We start from the raw sequence: 20162 nt of genomic DNA, 5'->3' as shown, positions 1-20162 counted from the left end.
AACGACGTGCTTTTCAAAAACCAAAATTTTCCTTTGCTAATGTGAGATTTAAATTAATAAATATATTACACGCATTCAACATGACAAAGAATGAAGTCAATATTGATATAAAACATCTTTTTTAATTATAAAGAACTAAAGCATCAAAGTAGCAATAATGTATTACATCCAAATTGCATGATCCTTTTTTTGTCAATTCCTTAAAGAAAACAGAAAATTAAAGAGATATATATAGTAGTTTGTACAGATGACGACAACTCCTAATAAAACAAAATAGATTTCCATTGTTCTTCAACAATTCCAGCTGCTAATTCAACTTGCTCGGAATTATCTTTAAGGATGATTTTTCAAACTTTTTCAGGCCCTTTATCTGTTAAAAAAATGGTTCATATTAATTAGTTGAGAAGAAAACAAGATTTAATATTGGTAAGTTGCTACCACACAGTAAAATGTAAAACCACGAAGCGAAGAACATTTCAAAATACTATAAACAACCAGTGCTTCTTATAACAACGTTACTAAATCCAACATTAAGAGTATCATGAAACATATTACAAGTGCTTGCTAATAGTATAATAGCCATAATACTGGGAGCAAATGATATCATCAAAAAAGTACTACTATTCCCTCCTTTTGCACAATGGTGCTTCTCTCTTCATAACACTCCCATTAACACTGCAATCTCTTTTTTTTCCGCAATCAAATATACGCTTATACGCTATCTACTTGAGTTAAACAGATAGTCATCATAAACAAAAATATGACATGCTCAAAATTTCCTCATGCATAATCGCAAAGGGTCCAACCTAGAAAACATCATCATTCCTAAATTTTCTGACTTGAAATGTAGCTTTCTGGCACTGTGTGAACCTTGTCATGATAATCTCAAACCAATTGGAGCCTAAATAATTTAAAGAAAACGTACAAATTGGTCTTGATGGACGGAAAACTAACCCATGGTCACAAAATATACGATAGCTTTTTCAGCTCATAACCTATCAAATCTATATAACATTGTGCATCAATCTTAAGATGTCAGTTCAACCAAATTGCTCGAGAAGGTCCTTGGAACCTCAAGGTCTCCTTTATCCGAAATAGAAAAGATAGCCTCTGGGCTGGTTAGTGCTTGCTTAGTAACCATGAACCTCCCAACTTGATGCATAACCAAACGTAGATTCTGACTGTTCTTTTAAATGTTTTTTTTTCAAAGATCTTAAACGGAAAAGTGTAAGAAGAAAACGAGGGTGATCACATACAAGCAAGATCAATAAACAAAGATGAAAACAACAATTACAAGACTATGTTTTTCACTTGTAAGAACCTTAGAAAATGCTCACCCAGAAAATATATAACAACTCGTTATCTCGGGTTTCATTTGCACGACTCAAAATCACCACATATATCTTGTTTAATACACGAGAGAGTAAAAAGATACTAAACTGTAAATTTGGTCCACATGAATTTGCATCATTTAGCTTGCCAAGCACATAACAATGAATCTGAGATGCACATATCTAATTAAATTATTAGAGTAGTTCATATACCAAGGTCAGTACTTTATTTAACTAACGATAAAAGATTTCACTAAATTCATTTAAGGATATTCATCATGTAAAAATTGGTAAAAAGCTTACGCACCTGTTAAATAATTCAACGTGTACTTTGTTGAATTGTAGATGGTGCTGATGAAGGTTGATCAACCAATAAGCTTATAAGATGATCATACCTAGACTCAAAGTCGTCCATATGTTTTTCCAGAGAGTCTTTTGCTTTTTTAGTTGCATTCAGCTCGTTTTGTAGTGATTCTTTTTTCTTTTCGAGTTGCATTTAGCTCAATCAGGATTGCAGCCTTTGAGGAGCTACCGCCTTTCAACTCCTTAGTGGTTATACCACCCCCTAATCCAACCACATGACTCTTTTTTTGAGGTCCAAAATACCTTTTTATTACCTCGATATTCGTAAGAGATGGCTTAGATTGTACTAGCTCTTGTATTTCAGCCTATAAAATACAAGAAAATTTAAAATAACAAAATACATAAAAATAAAATGAAGGATGTAAAATGAAGTTCATCAATAAACATACATATTTTTTACTAGCTTCAGGTTCTACAAGCGTGTGGTCTTTCTTGTGAGTCTGAAAGAAGATAGTCGCCATGTTCGGTAGATTACCGTCTTTGCCTCCCTTCACATTTAAATAAACAAGTCAAACAAAGACATTAAACACTGCCTGAAGATCCCCCCTGAGTTTGGAGCAAGTTGCATCAGAACCTGCCTCAGTAGTGCTGGACTGCAAGGCTTATTAGTAACAATTTTAATCACCAAGTTAATTGTAATTACTACTATCCTCAGGTGTTACGGATAAGCTGCAGCATTTCCTAGACATCAAATCTGGGATATTTATGCCTAATTTGTATGTTTTAAAAAAGGTGTTTTGCATATTAAATAAGAGAGAGAGGAGATTGATGAACTTATAAAGCTCTAATTTATGCCTCCCTTGTTGCATCTAGTTGTAAAAAATAGATGAAATAGACATAAGGTAAATATAGCCATTAAGGAAAATTCAGGATCATATGGAGCTACATGGATGCAGGCTACTTCAATCTGTGTGACGACCCAAAGGGTCATCACCTGTTTTCTCTTTCATCTCGTGCTTCCGAGGCCTTGAAAACCTCATTTTTACTTGCCTCGATTTGCATGCGCAGTCCGGGCGCGTAGCCGGAAAGATTATATGTTAAATTCTGTGAAAAATTTTAAAATGTGGCTTTAAAGTGATTAAAGTTGACTTTGGTCAATATTTTTGGTAAATGGACCCAGACTCGTGATTTGACGATCCCGGAGGGTCCGTAGAAAAATATGGGACTCAGACATATGTCCGGAGTCGAATTCCGAGGTCTAGAGCCCGAGAAAAGAATTTTTTCTGTGAAATTGTTTTTCTGAAGTTATTAAGGAAAATAGAAATGAAAATTGATTAAAAGACTGTGGTATCGGGCTCGTATTTTAGTTCCGATGCCCGGTACAAGTCTTTATATGGCTTAAGCGCCTTCTGTGAAATTTGGTCGAAATCGGACATCATTTGACGTGTTTCGGACCTAAATATCTAAAAATTAAAGTTTATGAAGTTTGATGAAAAAAGTGATGATTTTGAGGTTTGATTCCTCGTCTATGATGTTATTTTGGCGATTTAATCGCATGGTTAAGTTCGTAGGATGTTGTTGAGTTAGTGTGTGTGTTTGGTTAGGAGCCCCGAGGGCTCGGGAGTGTTTTGGAGGTGTGTCAGAGTGGTTTTTGAACTTAGAAAAGTTGCAGAAAATCTGCAACAGGTGCCCAGGTGAATCCTTGTTCGCGTTCGCACTCCGCCTCACGCATTCGCGATGCTTCATTTTTGTTCCTTCATCGCGTTCGCATCACTAGTTCGCGTTCGCGTAGAGTTATGGAACTCTGAGGGCCCAGCCCTCTTTTCTTCTTCGCGTTCGCGATGGCTGAACCGCGTTCGCGTAGGTCCCCAGCCCCTACCCATCGCGTTCGCGTACAGGCCAACGCGTTCGCATAGGCCAATCTCTTGGACCCCAACCAATTCCTTCTACACGTTCGTGTTTCACCTTCCGTGTTCGCGTTGACCAACCCTGTTTACCCTTCGCGAACGCGACTCTCTTCACGCGAACGCGAAGGGCAAAGTTTTGCCCAGTTATTTTAAATTTCAGAACAGTAGCTACGAGTTTCTTTCAAAAAATACACGAGCTCTCTTCTCCCCCAAGCACTTAGGAGTCCATTGAAGCCCCTTTTCTTCAAGATCACTTGGGTTAGTAAATTCCAACTTGTTTTCTTCATTTTCCATCATTAATTATTGAATTTCTAAGCTTAAATCATGTAGATTAGGGTGGAAATTGGGGAAATTGGGTAGAGTTAGGGCTTTTCAACTTTCTTTGATTTAGACCTCGTTTTGGGGTCGAAATTGAAAACAAGTTGTATATCCGGGCTCGTGGGGGAATGGGTGACATGGAATTGGTTCGAACCTCGGATTTTGACCAAGCGGGCCCGGGTTCGATTTTGGAATTTTTGGGAAGGAAGCTTAGAAATTCATATTTAGGCATTGGGTTTAGTTTGTTTAGCTATTATTGATATTGTAAAGTCATTATTTCATAGATTTGGATGAGTTGGAGCCGAACTCGAGGGGTAAAGCTATACTAGAGGCTTGAGTTGACTTTGGAGCAATTGATGTAAGTGTTTGGTTTAACCCTAGCTTGAGGGAATAGGAGTAGAGTCTTATTTGCTAATTGCTATTTGTCGAGTACGGTGTATAGGATGGTGACGAATATCTATACACTGGTGTCGAGCATGACGTGAGTCCTGAATTGCTAAATTATCGAATTCTTAATTAGTTGTTTATGAGGCTTGGTTGGAAATCTTTAACACCGAGCCAGTAATTGTTGAGACTGAGTATTGATTCAATTGTGTTAAGTAGAAATTGAATAAGTTTGGTTTAGCTGACTCTCCTTGCCGGGATAGTTTATTTATAATATCTTGTTCCCTTACGGATAGTTTATTATAACATCTTTTCTCCCTTGCCAGGATTATATTGTGTATGGTGTTGAAAGAAATGGGATCGTGTGGCACGCCGACCACGAGAATATTATGAAATGGGATCGTGTGGCACGCCGACCACAAATATTATGAAATGGGATCGTGTGGCACGCCGACCACAAGATATTGAATGGATCGTGGTAGCCGACCAGAGATATTATGAAATGGGATCGAGTGGTACGCCTACCACGTGATATTATGAAGTGGGATCGAGTGGTACGCCTACCACGTACATTATGAATGGGATTGGAGTGGTACGCCTACCACGGTATGAGGAAATGGATCGTGTTGCACGCCCTGCAACGAGAGAAATTGAAATAAGTGAAAGTGTTTGTCTCCCTTATTATGTATTAGAAGGAATCAGATGTAGTTTCTTTGTTATTCCTGATGTTCTATTTTAACTGCTACCCCAGAAGCATGTTCCCCTCCCAGCTTTAATTGTTTGCTTTCCGTTATTATTTTGTTGTACTTGTATATATATATCTGTACAGGTTTATCTGGTAGTCTGGTCTAGCCTCGTCACTAGCTACTTCGCCGGGGTTGGGCTAGGCACTTACCAGCACATGGGGTCGGTTGTGCTGATGCTACACTTCTGTGCTCTTTGCACAGATCACGGTACCGGAGTAGCTTTTGGACCACAACAGTAGTTGATTGGGAGCTGACTTCAGTCCAGGGACTTTCGAGGTAGCCTAGCTGGCATCCGCAGGCCGGAGTCCCTTCTATGTTATTAGTTTTGTTTTCCTGTACCGAGACAATCATTGATGTATTCTATTCAGACTTGTTTTTAGCACTCTTTAGTAGTTCGTGAGTTAGCGGCACCAGTCTTGGGTAGAGAAATGTTAAACTTCCGCATTTTGGGTTATCAGTTATCTATGTTTTAAAGACTTCCGCTTTTATTTAAATGACTCGTATTATTATAATTGTTGGGGTGTTAACAGAAAATGTTTAAATGCTTGGCTTGCCTAGCTTCGACAGTAGGCGCCATCACGACTCCCGATGGAGGGAAATCCGGGTCGTGACAAGTTGGTATCAGAGCTCTAGGTTACATAGGTCTCGCTACTCACTGACAAACTTGGTAGAGTCTGAGGGATCGGTACGGAGACGTCTGTATTTATCCCCCAGAGGCTACGGAGTTAGGAAAAGTTTCTCTTTTGTTCTTTCTTGTCGTGCGATTCTGTTTCTCAAATACTGATTGTCTTTCTACTCTGTTCTTTCGCAGATGGCGAGAACATGTGCTTCCTTTTCTACCGCGCAGCAGCCCGAGTCCCCAGCAGCAGCTCCTGCGAGGGGCAGAGGCCGAGGCCGTGCCAGAGGACGAGGTAGGGGCAGAGCTCAGCCCCGGGCAGCAGTCCCAGAGGTGGAGCCTCATATTGATTATGATGAGGAGGTTCCAGCCCCAGCAGCTCCGGTGGGCCCAGCTCAGGTCCCAGGAGGGTTCATGGTCACCCCAGATCTTCAGGACGCTTTGGTCAGACTGGCAGGCTTTGTGGATAGCGTCACTAGAGCGGGTTTGCTTCCAGTAGCACCAGCCACTTCTCAGGCTGGAGGAGGAGTTCAGACTCCTGCTACACGTACTCCGGAGCAGGTAACTCCCCAGGCTCATATTCCAGTGGTTCAGCCAGTTGTGGCAGTTCAACCAGGTATTGTGACTCAGGCTGGCGATGGATCGGCTATGTCCTCAGATGCTTTATGGAGGCTTGATAGGTTATCCAAGCTCTTCACCACCACATTCAGCGGTACTTCTTCAGAGGATCCACAGGATTTCTTATTTAGCTGCCATGAGATCCTTCGGACTATGGGTATTGTGGAGACCAATGGGGTCGACTTCGCCACCTTTCAACTAGCAGGATCCGCCAAGACTTGGTGGAGGGACTATTGTTTATCCAGGCCAGCAGGGTCGCCATCATTGACTTGGGACCAGTTTGCAGAGTTGTTTTTGGAGAAGTTTCTCCCAGTTACTCAGCGAGAGGCACTTCGCAAGCAGCTCGAGCGCCTCCAGCAGGGCTCTATGACAGTCACACAGTATGAGACTCGGTTCATTGATCTGGCACGCCATGCCATTGTTATACTCCCCACAGAGCGAGAGAGGGTGCGGAGGTTTATTGATGGGTTGATTCAGCCAATCCGTCTCCAGATGGCTATGGGAGCCAGTAGTGAGATTTCTTTTCAGGAGGCGGCCAATGCGGCCCGTAGAGTTGAGATGGCTCTTGCACGGGGAGGTGGTCACGGGTCAGATAAGAGGCCCCATCATGCAGGTAGATTCAGTGCTGGAGGTGGAAATTCTTATGGTAGAGGCCATCCACCGAGGCCCTTTCAGTCAGCCCTACAGGACTCACATGGTACTTCAGGTGGTCGTGGTTCTCAGTCGCATCATTCCGACCAGCAGCTCTTCAGTTCCCCATCAACACCTATCAGCGCACCACCACTCCGTTGTTCTCAGCAGCCGAGGGCTTGTTTCGCATGTGGCGACACGAGGCACATTGCCAGGTATTGCCCTCGAGCTTCAGACACCTCTCAGCAGCAGGGTCCTCGCCCTATGATTCAGGCATCAGGTGATCCACAGGCCGCCCAGCCAGCTAGAGGCGGGGGTAGAGGCCATAGAGGTAGAGGTAGGGACCATAGAGGTGGAGCTCGGACCGCTAGAGGTAGAGGCCAACCAGCAGCCGATCGTCCCAGAGATATGATTCAGGGAGGTGGGGCCCAGCCACGGTGTTACGCTCTCCCAGCCAGGCCAGAGGCTGAGTCCTCAGATGCGGTCATTACAAGTACTATTCTGGTCTGTGATAGGGATGCTTCAGTGCTATTTGACCCTGGGTCTACGTATTCATATGTGTCGTCCTATTTTGCACCCTACCTGGCTATGCCTAGTGATGCTTTGGGTATTCCTGTTTATGTATCTACAACCGGTGGGTGATTTTATAGTGGTCGACCGAGTTCATCGTTCCTGTGTGGTAGTGTTTGAGGGTCTTGAGACCCGTGTTGACTTATTGCTCTTAGACATGGTGGATTTCGACGTTATATTAGGGATGGATTGGTTGTCCCCGTATCATGCTATCTTGGATTGTCACGCCAAGACCGTGACCTTGGCTTTGCCAGATTTTGCCCGATTGGAGTGGAGAGGGACCCCAGGTCATGCCACCCGCAGTGTTATTTCATATGTGAAGGCTCGACGTATGGTCGAGAAGGGGTGTTTAGCCTACCTGGCGTATGTTCGCGATGTCAGCACAGAGGTTCCTTCTATTGACTCTATTCCTATTGTTCGGGAGTTCCCCGAGGTTTTCCCTTCAGACCTGCCGAGTATGCCGCCCGACAGGGATATTGATTTCTGTATTGATCTGGCCCCAGACACTCAGCCCATTTCTATTCCGCCGTATCGCATGGCCCCGCCAGAGTTGAAGGAGTTAAAGGACCAGTTGCAAGATTTGCTAGAGAAGGGTTTTATCAGGCCTAGTGTTTCTTCTTGGGGTGAGTCGGTGTTATTTGTGAAGAAAAAGGATGGATCGATGAGGATGTGCATTGATTACTGGCAATTGAACAAAGTGACGATAAAGAACAAGTATCCACTGCCGAGGATTGATGATTTGTTTGACCAGCTTCAGGGTGCAAAGGTGTTTTCAAAGATAGACTTGAGATCTGGTTACCATCAGCTGAGGATTAGGGCGTCTGATGTCCCTAAGATAGCATTCCGCACTCGGTATGGGCATTATGAGTTTTTGGTCATGTCATTTGGGTTGACCAATGCCCCAGCAGCATTTATGGAGTTGATGAACCGAGTGTTCAGACCTTACTTGGACTTGTTCGTGATAGTCTTTATTGATGATATTCTGGTGTACTCTCGCAGCCAGGAGGAGCACGAGCAGCATCTCAGAGTGGTTCTTCAGACTCCGAAGGATAGTCAGTTATATGCTAAGTTCTCGAAGTGTGAGTTCTGGTTGAGTTCAGTTGCATTTCTGGGTCACGTTGTATCAGCAGAGGGTATCCAGGTGGACCCGAAGAAGATTGAGGCAGTCAAGAACTGGCCTTGACCAGCATCAGCTACTGAGATATAGAGTTTCTTGGGGTTAGCAGGTTATTACCGTCGATTCGTGGAGGGATTTTCATCTATTGCAGCCCTGATGACCAGATTGACTCAGAAGGGTGCCCAGTTCAGATGGTCAGATGAGTGTGAGGTGAGCTTTCAGAAGCTCAAGACAGCTCTGACTATGGCACCGATATTGGTTTTGCCCACAGGCTCAGGGCCTTATACAGTTTATTATGATGCTTCCCGTATTGGGCTTGGTGCAGTGTTGATGCAGGATGGCAGAGTCATTGTTTATGCTTCGAGGCAGTTGAAGATCCACGAGAAGAATTATCCGGTTCATGATCTAGAGTTGGCAGCCATTGTTCATGCCTTGAAGATTTGGAGGCATTACCTGTATGGTGTGACGTGTGAGGTGTACACTGATCACAAGAGTCTGCAGTACTTATTCAAACAGAAGGAGTTGAACTTGAGGCAGAGGAGGTGGTTGGAACTATTGAAGGATTATGATGTTACTATTTTGTATCACCCGGGGAGAGCCAATGTGGTGGTTGATGCATTGAGTAGGAAGTCCGCCAGCATGGGAAGTCTTGCTTATATTCCGGTCAGCCAGAGACCGCTTGCTTTGGATATTCAGGCCTTGGCCAATCGATTTGTGAGGTTGGACATTTCTGAGCCTAGTAGAGTGTTAGCTTGCACGGTCGCTCGTTCTTCATTATTGGAGCGTATCCGTGATCGGCAGTTTGATGATCCCCATTTGTGTGTCCTGAGAGACACGGTGCAGCGTGGAGGTGCCACGAAGGTGACCTTAGATGATGATGGTGTTTTGAGATTGCAGGGGCGAGTTTGTGTGCCCAATGTCGATGGGATTCGAGAGTTGATCTTAGCGGAGGCCCATAGTTCTCGGTATTCTATTCACCCGGGCGCCGCGAAGATGTATCAGGACTTGCGGCAGCATTATTGGTGGCGTAGGATGAAGAAAGATATTGTTGCATATGTGGCTCGATGTTTGAACTGTCAGCAGGTTAAGTATGAGCATCAGAGGCCTGGTGGTTTGTTTCAGAGGATTGAGCTTCCCGAGTGGAAGTGGGAGAGGATTACCATGGATTTCGTTACTGGACTTCCGATGACTCGGAAGAAGTTTGATGCTATTTGGGTCATTGTTGATAGGCTGACCAAGTCAGCGCATTTTATTCCTGTTGCAGCCACTTATTCATCGGAGAGGTTAGCTGAGATCTACATCCGAGAGATTGTTCGCCTTCATGGGGTGCCGGTATCTATCATTTCGGACCGGGGTACGCAGTTTACCTCGCGCTTCTGGAGAGCAGTTCAGCAGGAGTTGGGCACCCAGGTTCAGTTGAGCACAGCGTTCCATCCTCAGACGGACGGCCAGTCCGAGAGGACTATTCAGATATTGGAGGATATGCTCCGAGCCTGTGCCGTTGATTTTGGAGGCTCGTGGGACTAGTTTTTTCCTTTAGCAGAGTTCGCCTACTACAACAGCTACCAGTCCAGCATTCAGATGGCTCCATATGAGGCGTTGTATGGTAGGCGATGTCGGTCTCCAGTCGGATGGTTCGAGCCGGGAGAGGCTCGGTTATTGGGTACAGATTTAGTTCAGGAGGCCTTGGATAAGGTCAAGATCATTCAGGACAGGCTTCGTTCGGCTCAGTCGCGGCAAAAGAGTTATGCGGATCGTAAGGTTTGAGATGTAGCTTTCATGGTTGGTGAGCGGGTCTTGCTCCGAGTGTCGCCTATTAAGGGGGTGATGAGATTCGGGAAGAAGGGCAAGCTTAGCCCTAGATTCATTGGCCCATTTGAGATTCTCGATCGTGTGGGAGAGGTGGCTTACAGACTTGCCTTGCCGCCCAGCTTATCAGCCGTGCATCCAGTGTTTCATGTGTCCATGCTTCGGAGGTATCACGACGATCCAGCCCACGTGTTAGATTTCAGAACTGTCCAGTTGGACAAGGATCTGTCTTACGAGGAGGAGCCGGTAGCTATTCTAGACCGGCAGGTTCGACAGTTGAGGTCGAAGAGTTTTCCTTCGGTGCGTGTCCAGTGGAGAGGTCAGCCTCCTGAGGCATCGACCTGGGAGTCCGAGTCTTATATGGGAGCCGTTATCCTCATCTATTTCCCGACTCAGGTACTTCTTTCTTTTGTCCGTTCAGGACGAACGGTTGTTTTAAAGGTGGAGAATGTGACGACCCAAAGGGTCATCACCTATTTTCTCTTTCATCTCGTGCTTCCGAGGCCTTGAAAACCTTATTTTTACTTGCCTCGATTTACGTGCGCAGTCCGGGCGCGTAGCCGAAAAGATTATATGTTAAATTCTGTGAAAAATTTCAAAATGTGGCTTTAAAATGATTAAAGTTGACTTTGGTCAACATTTTTGGTAAACGGACCCGGACCCGTGATTTGACGGTCCCGGAGGGTCCGTAGAAAAATATGGGACTTGGGCATATGCCCGGAGTCGAATTCCGAGGTCTAGAGCCCGAGAAAAGAATTTTTTCGTTAAAATTGTTTTTCTGAAGTTATTAAGGAAAATGAAAATGAATATTGATTAAAAGACTGTGGTATCGGGCTCGTATTTTGGTTCCGACGCCCAGTACAAGTCATATATATGGCTTAAGCGCCTTCTGTGAAATTTGGTCGAAATCGGACGTCATTTGATGTGTTTCGGACCTAAATATCTAAAAATGAAAGTTTATGAAGTTTGATGAAAAAAGTGATGATTTTGAGGTTTGATTCCTCGTTTATGATGTTATTTTGGCGATTTAATCGCATGGTTAAGTTCGTAGGATGTTGTTGAGTTAGTGTGTGTGTTTGGTTAGGAGACCCGAGGGCTCGGGAGTGTTTTGGAGGTGTGTCGGAGTGGTTTTTGAACTTAGAAAAGTTGCAGAAAATCTGCAACAGGTGCCCAGGTGAATCCTTCTTCGCGTTCGCACTCCCCCTCACGCGTTCGCGATGCTTCATTTTTGTTCCTTCATCGCGTTCGCATCACTAGTTCGCGTTCACGTAGAGTTATGGAACTCTGAGGGCCCAGCCCTCTTTTCTTCTTCGCGTTCGCAATGGCTGGACCGCGTTGACGTAGGTCCCCAGCCCCTACCCATCGCGTTCGCGTACAGGCCAACGCGTTCGCGTAGGCCAATCTCTTGGACCCCAGCCAATTCCTTCTACGCGTTCGCGTTTCACCTTCCGCGTTCGCGTTGACCAATCCTATTTACCCTTCGCGAACGCGACTCTCTTCACGCGAACGCGAAGGGCAAAGTTTTTCCCAGTTATATTAAATTTCAGAACAGTAGCTACGGGTTTCTTTCAAAAAATACACGAGCTCTCTTCTCCCCCAAGCACTTAGAAGTCCATTGAAGCCCCTTTTCTTCAAGATCACTTGGGTTAGTAAATTCCAACTTGTTTTCTTCATTTTCCATCATTAATTATTGAATTCCTAAGCTTAAATCATGTAGATTAGGGTGGAAATTGGGGGAATTGGGTAGAGTTAGGGCTTTTCAACTTTCTTTGATTTAGACCTCGTTTTGGGGTCGAATTTGAAAACATTTTGTATATCCGGGCTCATGGGGAAATGGGTGACATGGAATTGGTTCGAACCTCGGGTTTTGACCAAGCGGGCCCGGGGTCGATTTTGGAATTTTTGGGAAGGAAGCTTAGAAATTCATATTTAGGCATTGGGTTTAGTTTGTTTAGCTATCATTGATATTGTAAAGTCGTTATTTCATAGATTTGGATGAGTTGGAGCCGAACTCGAGGGGTAAAGCTATACTAGAGGCTTGAGTTGACTTTGGAGCAATTGAGGTAAGTGTTTGGTTTAACCCTAGCTTGAGGGAATAGGAGTAGAGTCTTATTTGCTAATTACTATTTGTCGAGTACGGTGTATAGGCATGGTGACGAGTATCTATACACTGGTGTCGAGCATGATGTGAGTCCTGAATTGCTAAATTATCGAATTCTTAATTGTTGTTTATGAGGACTTGGTTGGAAATCTTTAACACCGAGCCAGTAATTGTTGAGACTGAGTATTGATTCAATTGTGTTAAGTAGAAATTGAATAAGTTTGGTTATAGCTGGATCTCCCTTGCCGGGATAGTTTATTATAATATCTTGTTCCCTTGCCGGGATAGTTTATTATAACATCTTTCTCCCTTGCCAGGATTATATTGTGTATGGTGTTGAAAGAAATGGGATCGTGTGGCACGCCGACCACGAGATATTATGAAATGGGATCGTGTGGCACGCCGACCACAAAATATTATGAAATGGGATCGTGTGGCACGCCGACCACAAGATATTATGTACGCCGACCACGAGATATTATGAAATGGGATCGAGTGGTACGCCAACCACGAGATATTATGAAGTGGGATCGAGTGGTACGCCTACCACGTGACATTATGAAATGGGATCGAGTGGTACGCCTACCACGTGATATGAGGAAATGGGATCGTGTTGCACGCCTGCAACGAGAGGAAATTGAAATAAGTGAAAGTGGTTTGTCTTCCCCTTATTATGTGTTAGAAGGAATCAGATGTAGTTTCTTTGTTATTCCTGATGTTCTATTTTAACTGCTACCCCAGAAGCATGTTCCCCCTCCCAGCTTTAATTGTTTACTTTCCGTTATTATTTTGTTGTACTTGTATATATATATCTGTACAGGTTTATCTGGTAGTCTGGTCTAGCCTCGTCGCTAGCTACTTCGCCGGGGTTAGGCTGGGCACTTACCAGCACATGGGGTCGGTTGTGCTGATGCTACACTTCTGTGCTCTTTGCACAGATCACGGTACCGAAGTAGCTTTTGGACCACAGCAGTAGTTGATTGGGAGCTGACTTCAGTCCAGGGACTTTCGAGGTAGCCTAGCTGGCGTCCGCAGGCCGGAGTCCCTTCTATGTTATTAGTTTGTTTTCCTTGTACCGAGACAATCATTGATGTACTTCTATTCAGACTTGTTTTTAGCACTCTTTAGTAGTTCGTGAGTTAGCGGCACCAGTCTTGGGTAGAGAAATATTAAACTTCCGCATTTTGGGTTTTCAGTTATCTATGTTTTAAAGACTTCCGCTTTTATTTAAATGACTCGTATTATTATATTTTTTGGGGTGTTAACAGAAAATATTTAAATGCTTGGCTTGCCTAGCTTCGACAGTAGGCGCCATCACGACTCCCGATGGAGGAAAATCCGGATCGTGACAATCTGACTCTACCAAAAGCCAGCAATTATGACATGCATTAAGCTATGAAATTACGGAGCACTGAAACTAAAGTAAACAGCAAGTGATCTACTGCAGCAGAACAATCACTATTGTTCTGTTGCATTTTTTCTGTTGCATTTTAGTATCAGTCACTATTATTCTGCAGCAAGTGATCCCTATTATACTGCAGCAAAATAGTCACTATTAATCACCAAGTTATATTGTACCAGTCAAGTCCTTTACTTCCATATTATTCTGTTGCATTTTTTTGAATTAGTAATTCTGTAACATTGCTAAACCAAACATGTAAAATCAAAGCCAATAAACAGTGTAGTTTGCAGTTCAAGGTGCAAAAATTAAACTGGGAAAAGCACTCTTCAGCGGATATGAATCAGATTGCACTATGCACTTACCAGTTCATAAATAATTTCTCTAATCCGCTTGCTACCCGTATGATGAGGCATTCTCAACTTAGACCTATTGATCGAGTTTCTAATACTTGTTTCCTACATTAAGAACAAACCATTGAAATCATGAACTGTTACTTACAATAATAAGAAGTTAAAAAGTAGTTATGAAGTCTTACCTTAAATTTTTCACTTAAAAAATGTTCCTTGACCAACCATTCCCAATCGCTCTTGTCTACCTCCTTCGGAACATCTTTTAGAGCTTCATGCAATGGCTTAAACTTCACATACCTGTGCAGTGATCCTCTCCAATTGGTCCATAACTTTTTCATATGGCTTAAGACATGATCTCTTTGATGATTCATGTCCTCAGTGTCAAATTTGTCCAACAATATTTTGCAAAATCATCAATCAACAAAGGAAAGGACTTGAAAATTATCAAAAAGGCAAATTAGTAATGCAACTACTTTGCCATGAATTAATAATATAAACTAAATATGTATTGTAGGTTAAATCTCACGGTACCTGGCCAAAAAACATGAGGACTATTAAGATAAACACTTTTTAATGGTAGGTTGGTGAGTTGTTTTAGTTCAAGTCAACACCGAAAATGCAGGATATTTAATATGACATAAAATGGAGGCCAACTCAAAGATTTTTGGGAATGGTAACAATTGTATTAACAAAAATGCACTAAGGCAGTGCATAACCATATGTACAGGGTCAACTCAAAGATTTTGATAGTATGATATGTTCCTATATTTATTCTTTTAGCATTTACCCTCTACAACTTCTGAAAGATTGTCCTGGAGATCTTTCATTTAACGTTCTCTGTTAACTGTCTGAAGGAGCGAAGGAGATAATGCAAGAAAAGAAAAGCTACAAGCGACTGTTGAGATAATAACAGATCCTGCCACCCAAGGCCCATAAGAAGTATCTTCCATTCTTTTCCCCCTACTTCTTACTTCTCTTTCCTCCCGATTCCGCAGCTCCTTCTTCTCCCATGTACCTTATGTTGATTACAACCCATAAGCAAAGTTTATGCAAAGGTACTAAACACTTATAGAATAGGACTAGATTTGTCATTTGTGCAATATACACAAATATTATGAGTAGCCATGATCTTTGTTTCTAAAGTATAAATCTCTCTTGTATGACCATCTGTACCATCAAATAAAAGACTGGTAAAAGAGCAGACTGATTTGTCAGCAAAAGTCGAAAGATAGAGAACAACTCAGATTATATGAAGTTGCTTGTGGCTAAGCTAGAAATGTGAGATAAGAACCAGTAGTAAATGAAAGTGAATTAGCATTGTATAGCAGCTCGTTGCAAAATTCTCAGCTTTTTGCGAGGGGAACAAATGAGGAGTAAGAAGAACTAGAGGAGGCGAGGGGTCTAATAGAGCTGTCTGTCTCTTTGTTCTCTTCTATTATTTTACAATTAGCCATTTAACAGAATTTACAGAAGAGCTTTTCCAGGGAAAATGTTAAAAGAGTTTGAAGGGGATATTAATTTGGTAAATGTACATAGTAGCAAAAAGCTATTTAGGGCTCGCCATAAAATCTACAAAGGCAATTAATGTGTTAAACATCTGTTTATAGAATAGATCCATCGTAAAGCTTCTTTACAAAGCATTGTAAAACATCTGTTAGTGATTTCGAGGCCTAATGTTTCTCAGACATGAAGCTCTTAAAAGCCCCTTGTTAGTCAACGTTTGCAACCAATCTTTCACCTGGATCAAGTACCCTTTTGTAAACAGAACTAAAGCTACCATTCCCAATCAAATTAGCAGAAGAGAATCCATTTGTTGCTCTAAATAAGTTCTCATAAGTAACTCTCAAAAGAAACCCCCATGTAGGTGAAGATATTAAAGACCGACTCTTTCTTGGCCTTTCTTAACCGAAAGATTATGACTAAAGACATTATCAAGACCGCTGCTAGAAGTCCAGAAAGTAGAGGGATCATTAACTTAATGCTGCTGGATTTATCTCTTCCCTTAGGTTCAGTGTTTGGACATGTTGGCAACTTCAATTCTGGTATACCTCCGCAAAGGTTCTTATTCCTAGATATGAAGGTCACTGCTATTTCCCTAAAAGCGATAATCTTGAGCTCATGATTGAAAAGCCTTCAGTTTTCTTCTAACTTGCTTTTATAACAATATATTACTTTTGTTCTCTCTTATTCCAACTTCATTAATTTACCAAGTACTGCTAGAAGGTTTCTTAATGTGATAGGTTCAGACTGCTACATTTGGTGTTAGGATTATTTAACATTAAATTCATAATAAAATCAGCACCTATTTGATGCTAGTGAGGTCTGCAGATGTAAGATGTATAAGGTCACGCCATTGAATGCTCAAGAATCAATTGGACTCTTCAGTTGGTATGCTTTTGGAAAAGAACAACCTTCAGAAGATCACAAGGACCTTTCAGAAAATGTGATACTTCATTGTAAAGGGATTCCTTTGGCTCTCAATGTTTTAGGTTCTTCTCTTTGTGACAGAAGTATAGAGGTGTGGGAATGTGCATTAAGGAAACTAAAGGCAATCCCTGACAATAAGATCCTGGAAAAACTCAGAATCAGCTATGATTTACTGCCAGATGATGATGTGCAGAATTTATTCCTCGATATTGTCTGTTTCTTTGTTGGAAAGGATAAAGATTATACAGTTACAATACTTGATGGGTGTGGTTTTTACTCAGTAGTACGACTTGAGATTCTTTCAGATAGATATCTGATCGAAATGGACAAAGATAAGCTGAAAGTGGATTCATTGATTAAAGATATGGGAAGAGAGCAAAGTCAGACAAAGAAGAGACTAAAGCAGGTTATTCACCTAAACCAAATTAAAACATGTGACTTCCCCCTCAATCTCCTGGTTAAAAGTATTGCTCAGAGCTTTTAATTAATCACCACAGGTTGGTGATGATTTATCATGGAAAACTTCAACAATATTTATATGTTTACAATTCATAGATTATGATAAGATGAAAGTTCTTTTGAGCCAATTCATATAACCAGAGGTCTACTACATAAACGAACTAAAATATGCTAACTTTAGTTGACTGAATAATGTGACTTTAAATTCACACAGAACATGCATAAAGCATTTTACCAAAACAGGTAAGTGGCATCTCTGACTTAGCAGATCTTAATTATTGTATAGTTATTTTCTAGATTTCCTTAGCAAAGACGATCATCTCTTTCAAGATGAAGAAGATGTAAAGAACAAAACTAAACTAATCCCACTCGTCAACTACATTAACCAATTAAAACACTGCTGGAACAAGAAAGAAGAGAAAGATTATGGACTTGAAGAACTAAGGAACATCACATCTAAACACATATTGTTACAAATTAAGAGGCAAATTTAATTCCTACAAGCATGTTTGATTCTTAAATCTTAATCTTCCAGCAAGCAAACAAATAGCAGAGGTACTACAAATCCAATAATTCTAAGAAGAAATCCAATATTTGAAAAGCAGAGAGATAAAAAAAAAAAAAAAAGGCGCGATTTCACAATAGTTATTACTACAAGTTTAGCGACATAGATTCACCATTATAACTTGACGGACGAAAATAGGGAAAGTATAGATAGAGTGACGGAGAGAGAACAGAGGGAGGAGATCGGAAAAGAAGCCAACAAAAAGAGACGAAAAAGCAGAAGGAAAACTCATCCAAATATCATCCAAGCCCATCGTTACCCTCTCTCAAAAATCCCAACACCTAATTTCATCTTTTCTCTTCCTATCGATTAAACTCATCCCAAACCCAGTTGTTTTTCTGGACAAAATCAGCCCAACATTAGCTCCAAATAATCCCAAAACAACCCCAAAATGCAATAGTAAAACGAAAACTAAAACCCAGAAAAACTAGCTCCAAAATGCCACCAACATTTCAGCCGAAAACTCCATGAAAACAAGTTGAAAATCAGTCCAAAACATAAAACAACAACATTAAAGGGTAGTTATAACTTGAGTTTACCTTGACGAGAAGGAGAACAGAATCCTATTAGCGTTGACACAGATTCACTAGAGAAGACAGATTATAAGCTACGTCCAGAAGCCCAAATTTTTTTGTGATTATCTGTTGAGTTCTGCTCTGCTCTGTATATATAGTGTTAATTTCAGAACTTCTTCGCCGATCGAGTAGTGGCCAATTGCAGCGAGAGCCCTATTTGTTCGTGATTCTTTGCCTCTTCTTTGCTGAAGTTGTTGTGCATGTTTTGGGATAGCATTTTAGGCGAGAGATTGTAGGGTTTTTTTGATAATTTGGGGGTAATGTGCGGATAGTTGGTTGTGAAAATAAAGGAGGGAAAAATTAGCGCTTGTTTTTCATTTTTATTTAGATTTAACGACGGGATTGACACAATTTGAAGGACCACAAATAATTCCCTCGTAAAAATTACAGTAAAAAATAACTTTAACGACCAGAATAAATGTTGGCCGCTATAAGTACACATATAACGACTGGATTAATTTCCTTTCGTGAAGAAATGGTCGTTAATGATCTCTTTTCTTGTAGTGATATTTCTGCCATAGATCCCTTACTTACCTGCAAGTTCAAACCATTAGATTGAGTTGGGGTAATTAATCCTTGCTCCTGATTCTCTGCAGCTGCTTGTATCCGAGATCCTGCAGCACTTCCAAAGGCAATAATTGGTAAGTTTTTGGGTCGTCCACACCCTCGTCCCTTTCCCATCGGCATGTCAAACCCTACTGGCGAACGTTAACTTGCATGCGCCGAGAGCATGGAGAAGAGAAGGTTATTTCTGGCGTACGTTAACTTGCACGCGCCGAGAGCATGGAGAAGAGAAGGTTATTTCGCAAAGTTGTTTTCCTCTAGTGTTTGAAGCCATCAACTGCACGACTATCACATTGGTACCTAAAACGGCAAATCCTACAACAATGAAGGAGTATAGGCCTATCGCATGTTGCACTGTCCTACACAAATTGATCTCCAGGATTTTGGCCAATAGATTCCAACGAGTCATAGCAGCTTTCATATGTGATGCTCAGGCTGCTTTCATTCCTGGTAGAAAGATAGCCGATAACATTATATTGGCGCATGAACTGATCAAAGGATACACTAGGAAAAACATCTCACCAAGGAAAGATGGATACACTAGGAAAAACATCTCACCAAGGAAAGATGGATCTTCAAAAGGCATATGATTCTGTTGAATGGTGCTATTTAGAGCAAGTGATGGTGGAAATGGGCTTCCCTACCAAATTTATTGCTTGGGTAATGGAATGCGTGAAAACTGTCAACTCTACCATAATGATAAACGGGCAACCCACAGAAAGAAGTTAAAAGGGTTCAATATATAGTATATATACACCTATTCATACAATGTAATTTTCTAGCAAAGGTTGACACCCCTTACATAAATGTAGCTTCGCCACTACCCATTCCCCAGGAATTGAAATGCAAGAAAGGTTCTTTATTTTTTCTTCCCCCTCAAAAAGAAAATAGCGAAGGGATAATCAACCCTTTATATTTGAACTCAATCTCAGACTACAGCAATATGGAAACAATGGAGAAGATTTCAAACAAGTGAAATTGTGATCTCCAAGAACGAAACTAGTAATTATAACTGTAAAGTTATATCTGAAAGCTTTATTGATGCGAGACAAACTTAGCTAGGAAAACTTGAGGCTGAGTGGTAACATATTATCCACTCTTGTTTAAAGTTTAATCAAGGTGTCAAATATGTCCGTAAGTTTCAATGGTTCGGCTCTCCATTCTCTCGTTTAATTCTTACTAAGCTCTCCTTAAAAAAATGGACGGTACGGCCCTCTTTGGTAAACAACCTCAGGCCTATATGACGAAATCCAAGATTCCTCATGGTCAGAGTCCTGACATCATAGGAGAATAGGCGGCAACGTCTATCTATAAAAATGAGAGTGCTAGAATACCAAGACATTATATACGAAGGGGTTTTAACGGTAAAT

At 41.7% G+C, this 20162-nt stretch overlaps 1 protein-coding gene across 1 annotated transcript; it reads right to left on the bottom strand.

Moving 5' to 3' along the window:
- Positions 1-205: 205 nt before the first annotated feature.
- On the bottom strand, positions 206-20153 carry LOC109244212. Its single transcript, XM_019411269.1, has 5 exons — positions 14388-20153; positions 14215-14307; positions 2084-2182; positions 1639-1999; positions 206-370 (listed from the first exon to the last, which is right to left on the bottom strand). The coding sequence occupies exons 1-4, from the start codon at positions 14571-14573 to the stop codon at positions 1775-1777; spliced, it is 603 nt and encodes a 200-aa protein (XP_019266814.1). The 5' UTR covers positions 14574-20153; the 3' UTR covers positions 206-370; positions 1639-1774.
- Positions 20154-20162: the final 9 nt, after the last annotated feature.

This window comes from Nicotiana attenuata, unplaced genomic scaffold (genome assembly GCF_001879085.1).
Source record: "Nicotiana attenuata strain UT unplaced genomic scaffold, NIATTr2, whole genome shotgun sequence".
Classification (NCBI taxonomy): Eukaryota; Viridiplantae; Streptophyta; class Magnoliopsida; order Solanales; family Solanaceae; genus Nicotiana; species Nicotiana attenuata.
Note: the sequence above shows the minus strand (reverse complement) of the source record. Positions and strands in the feature narration are given on the sequence as shown.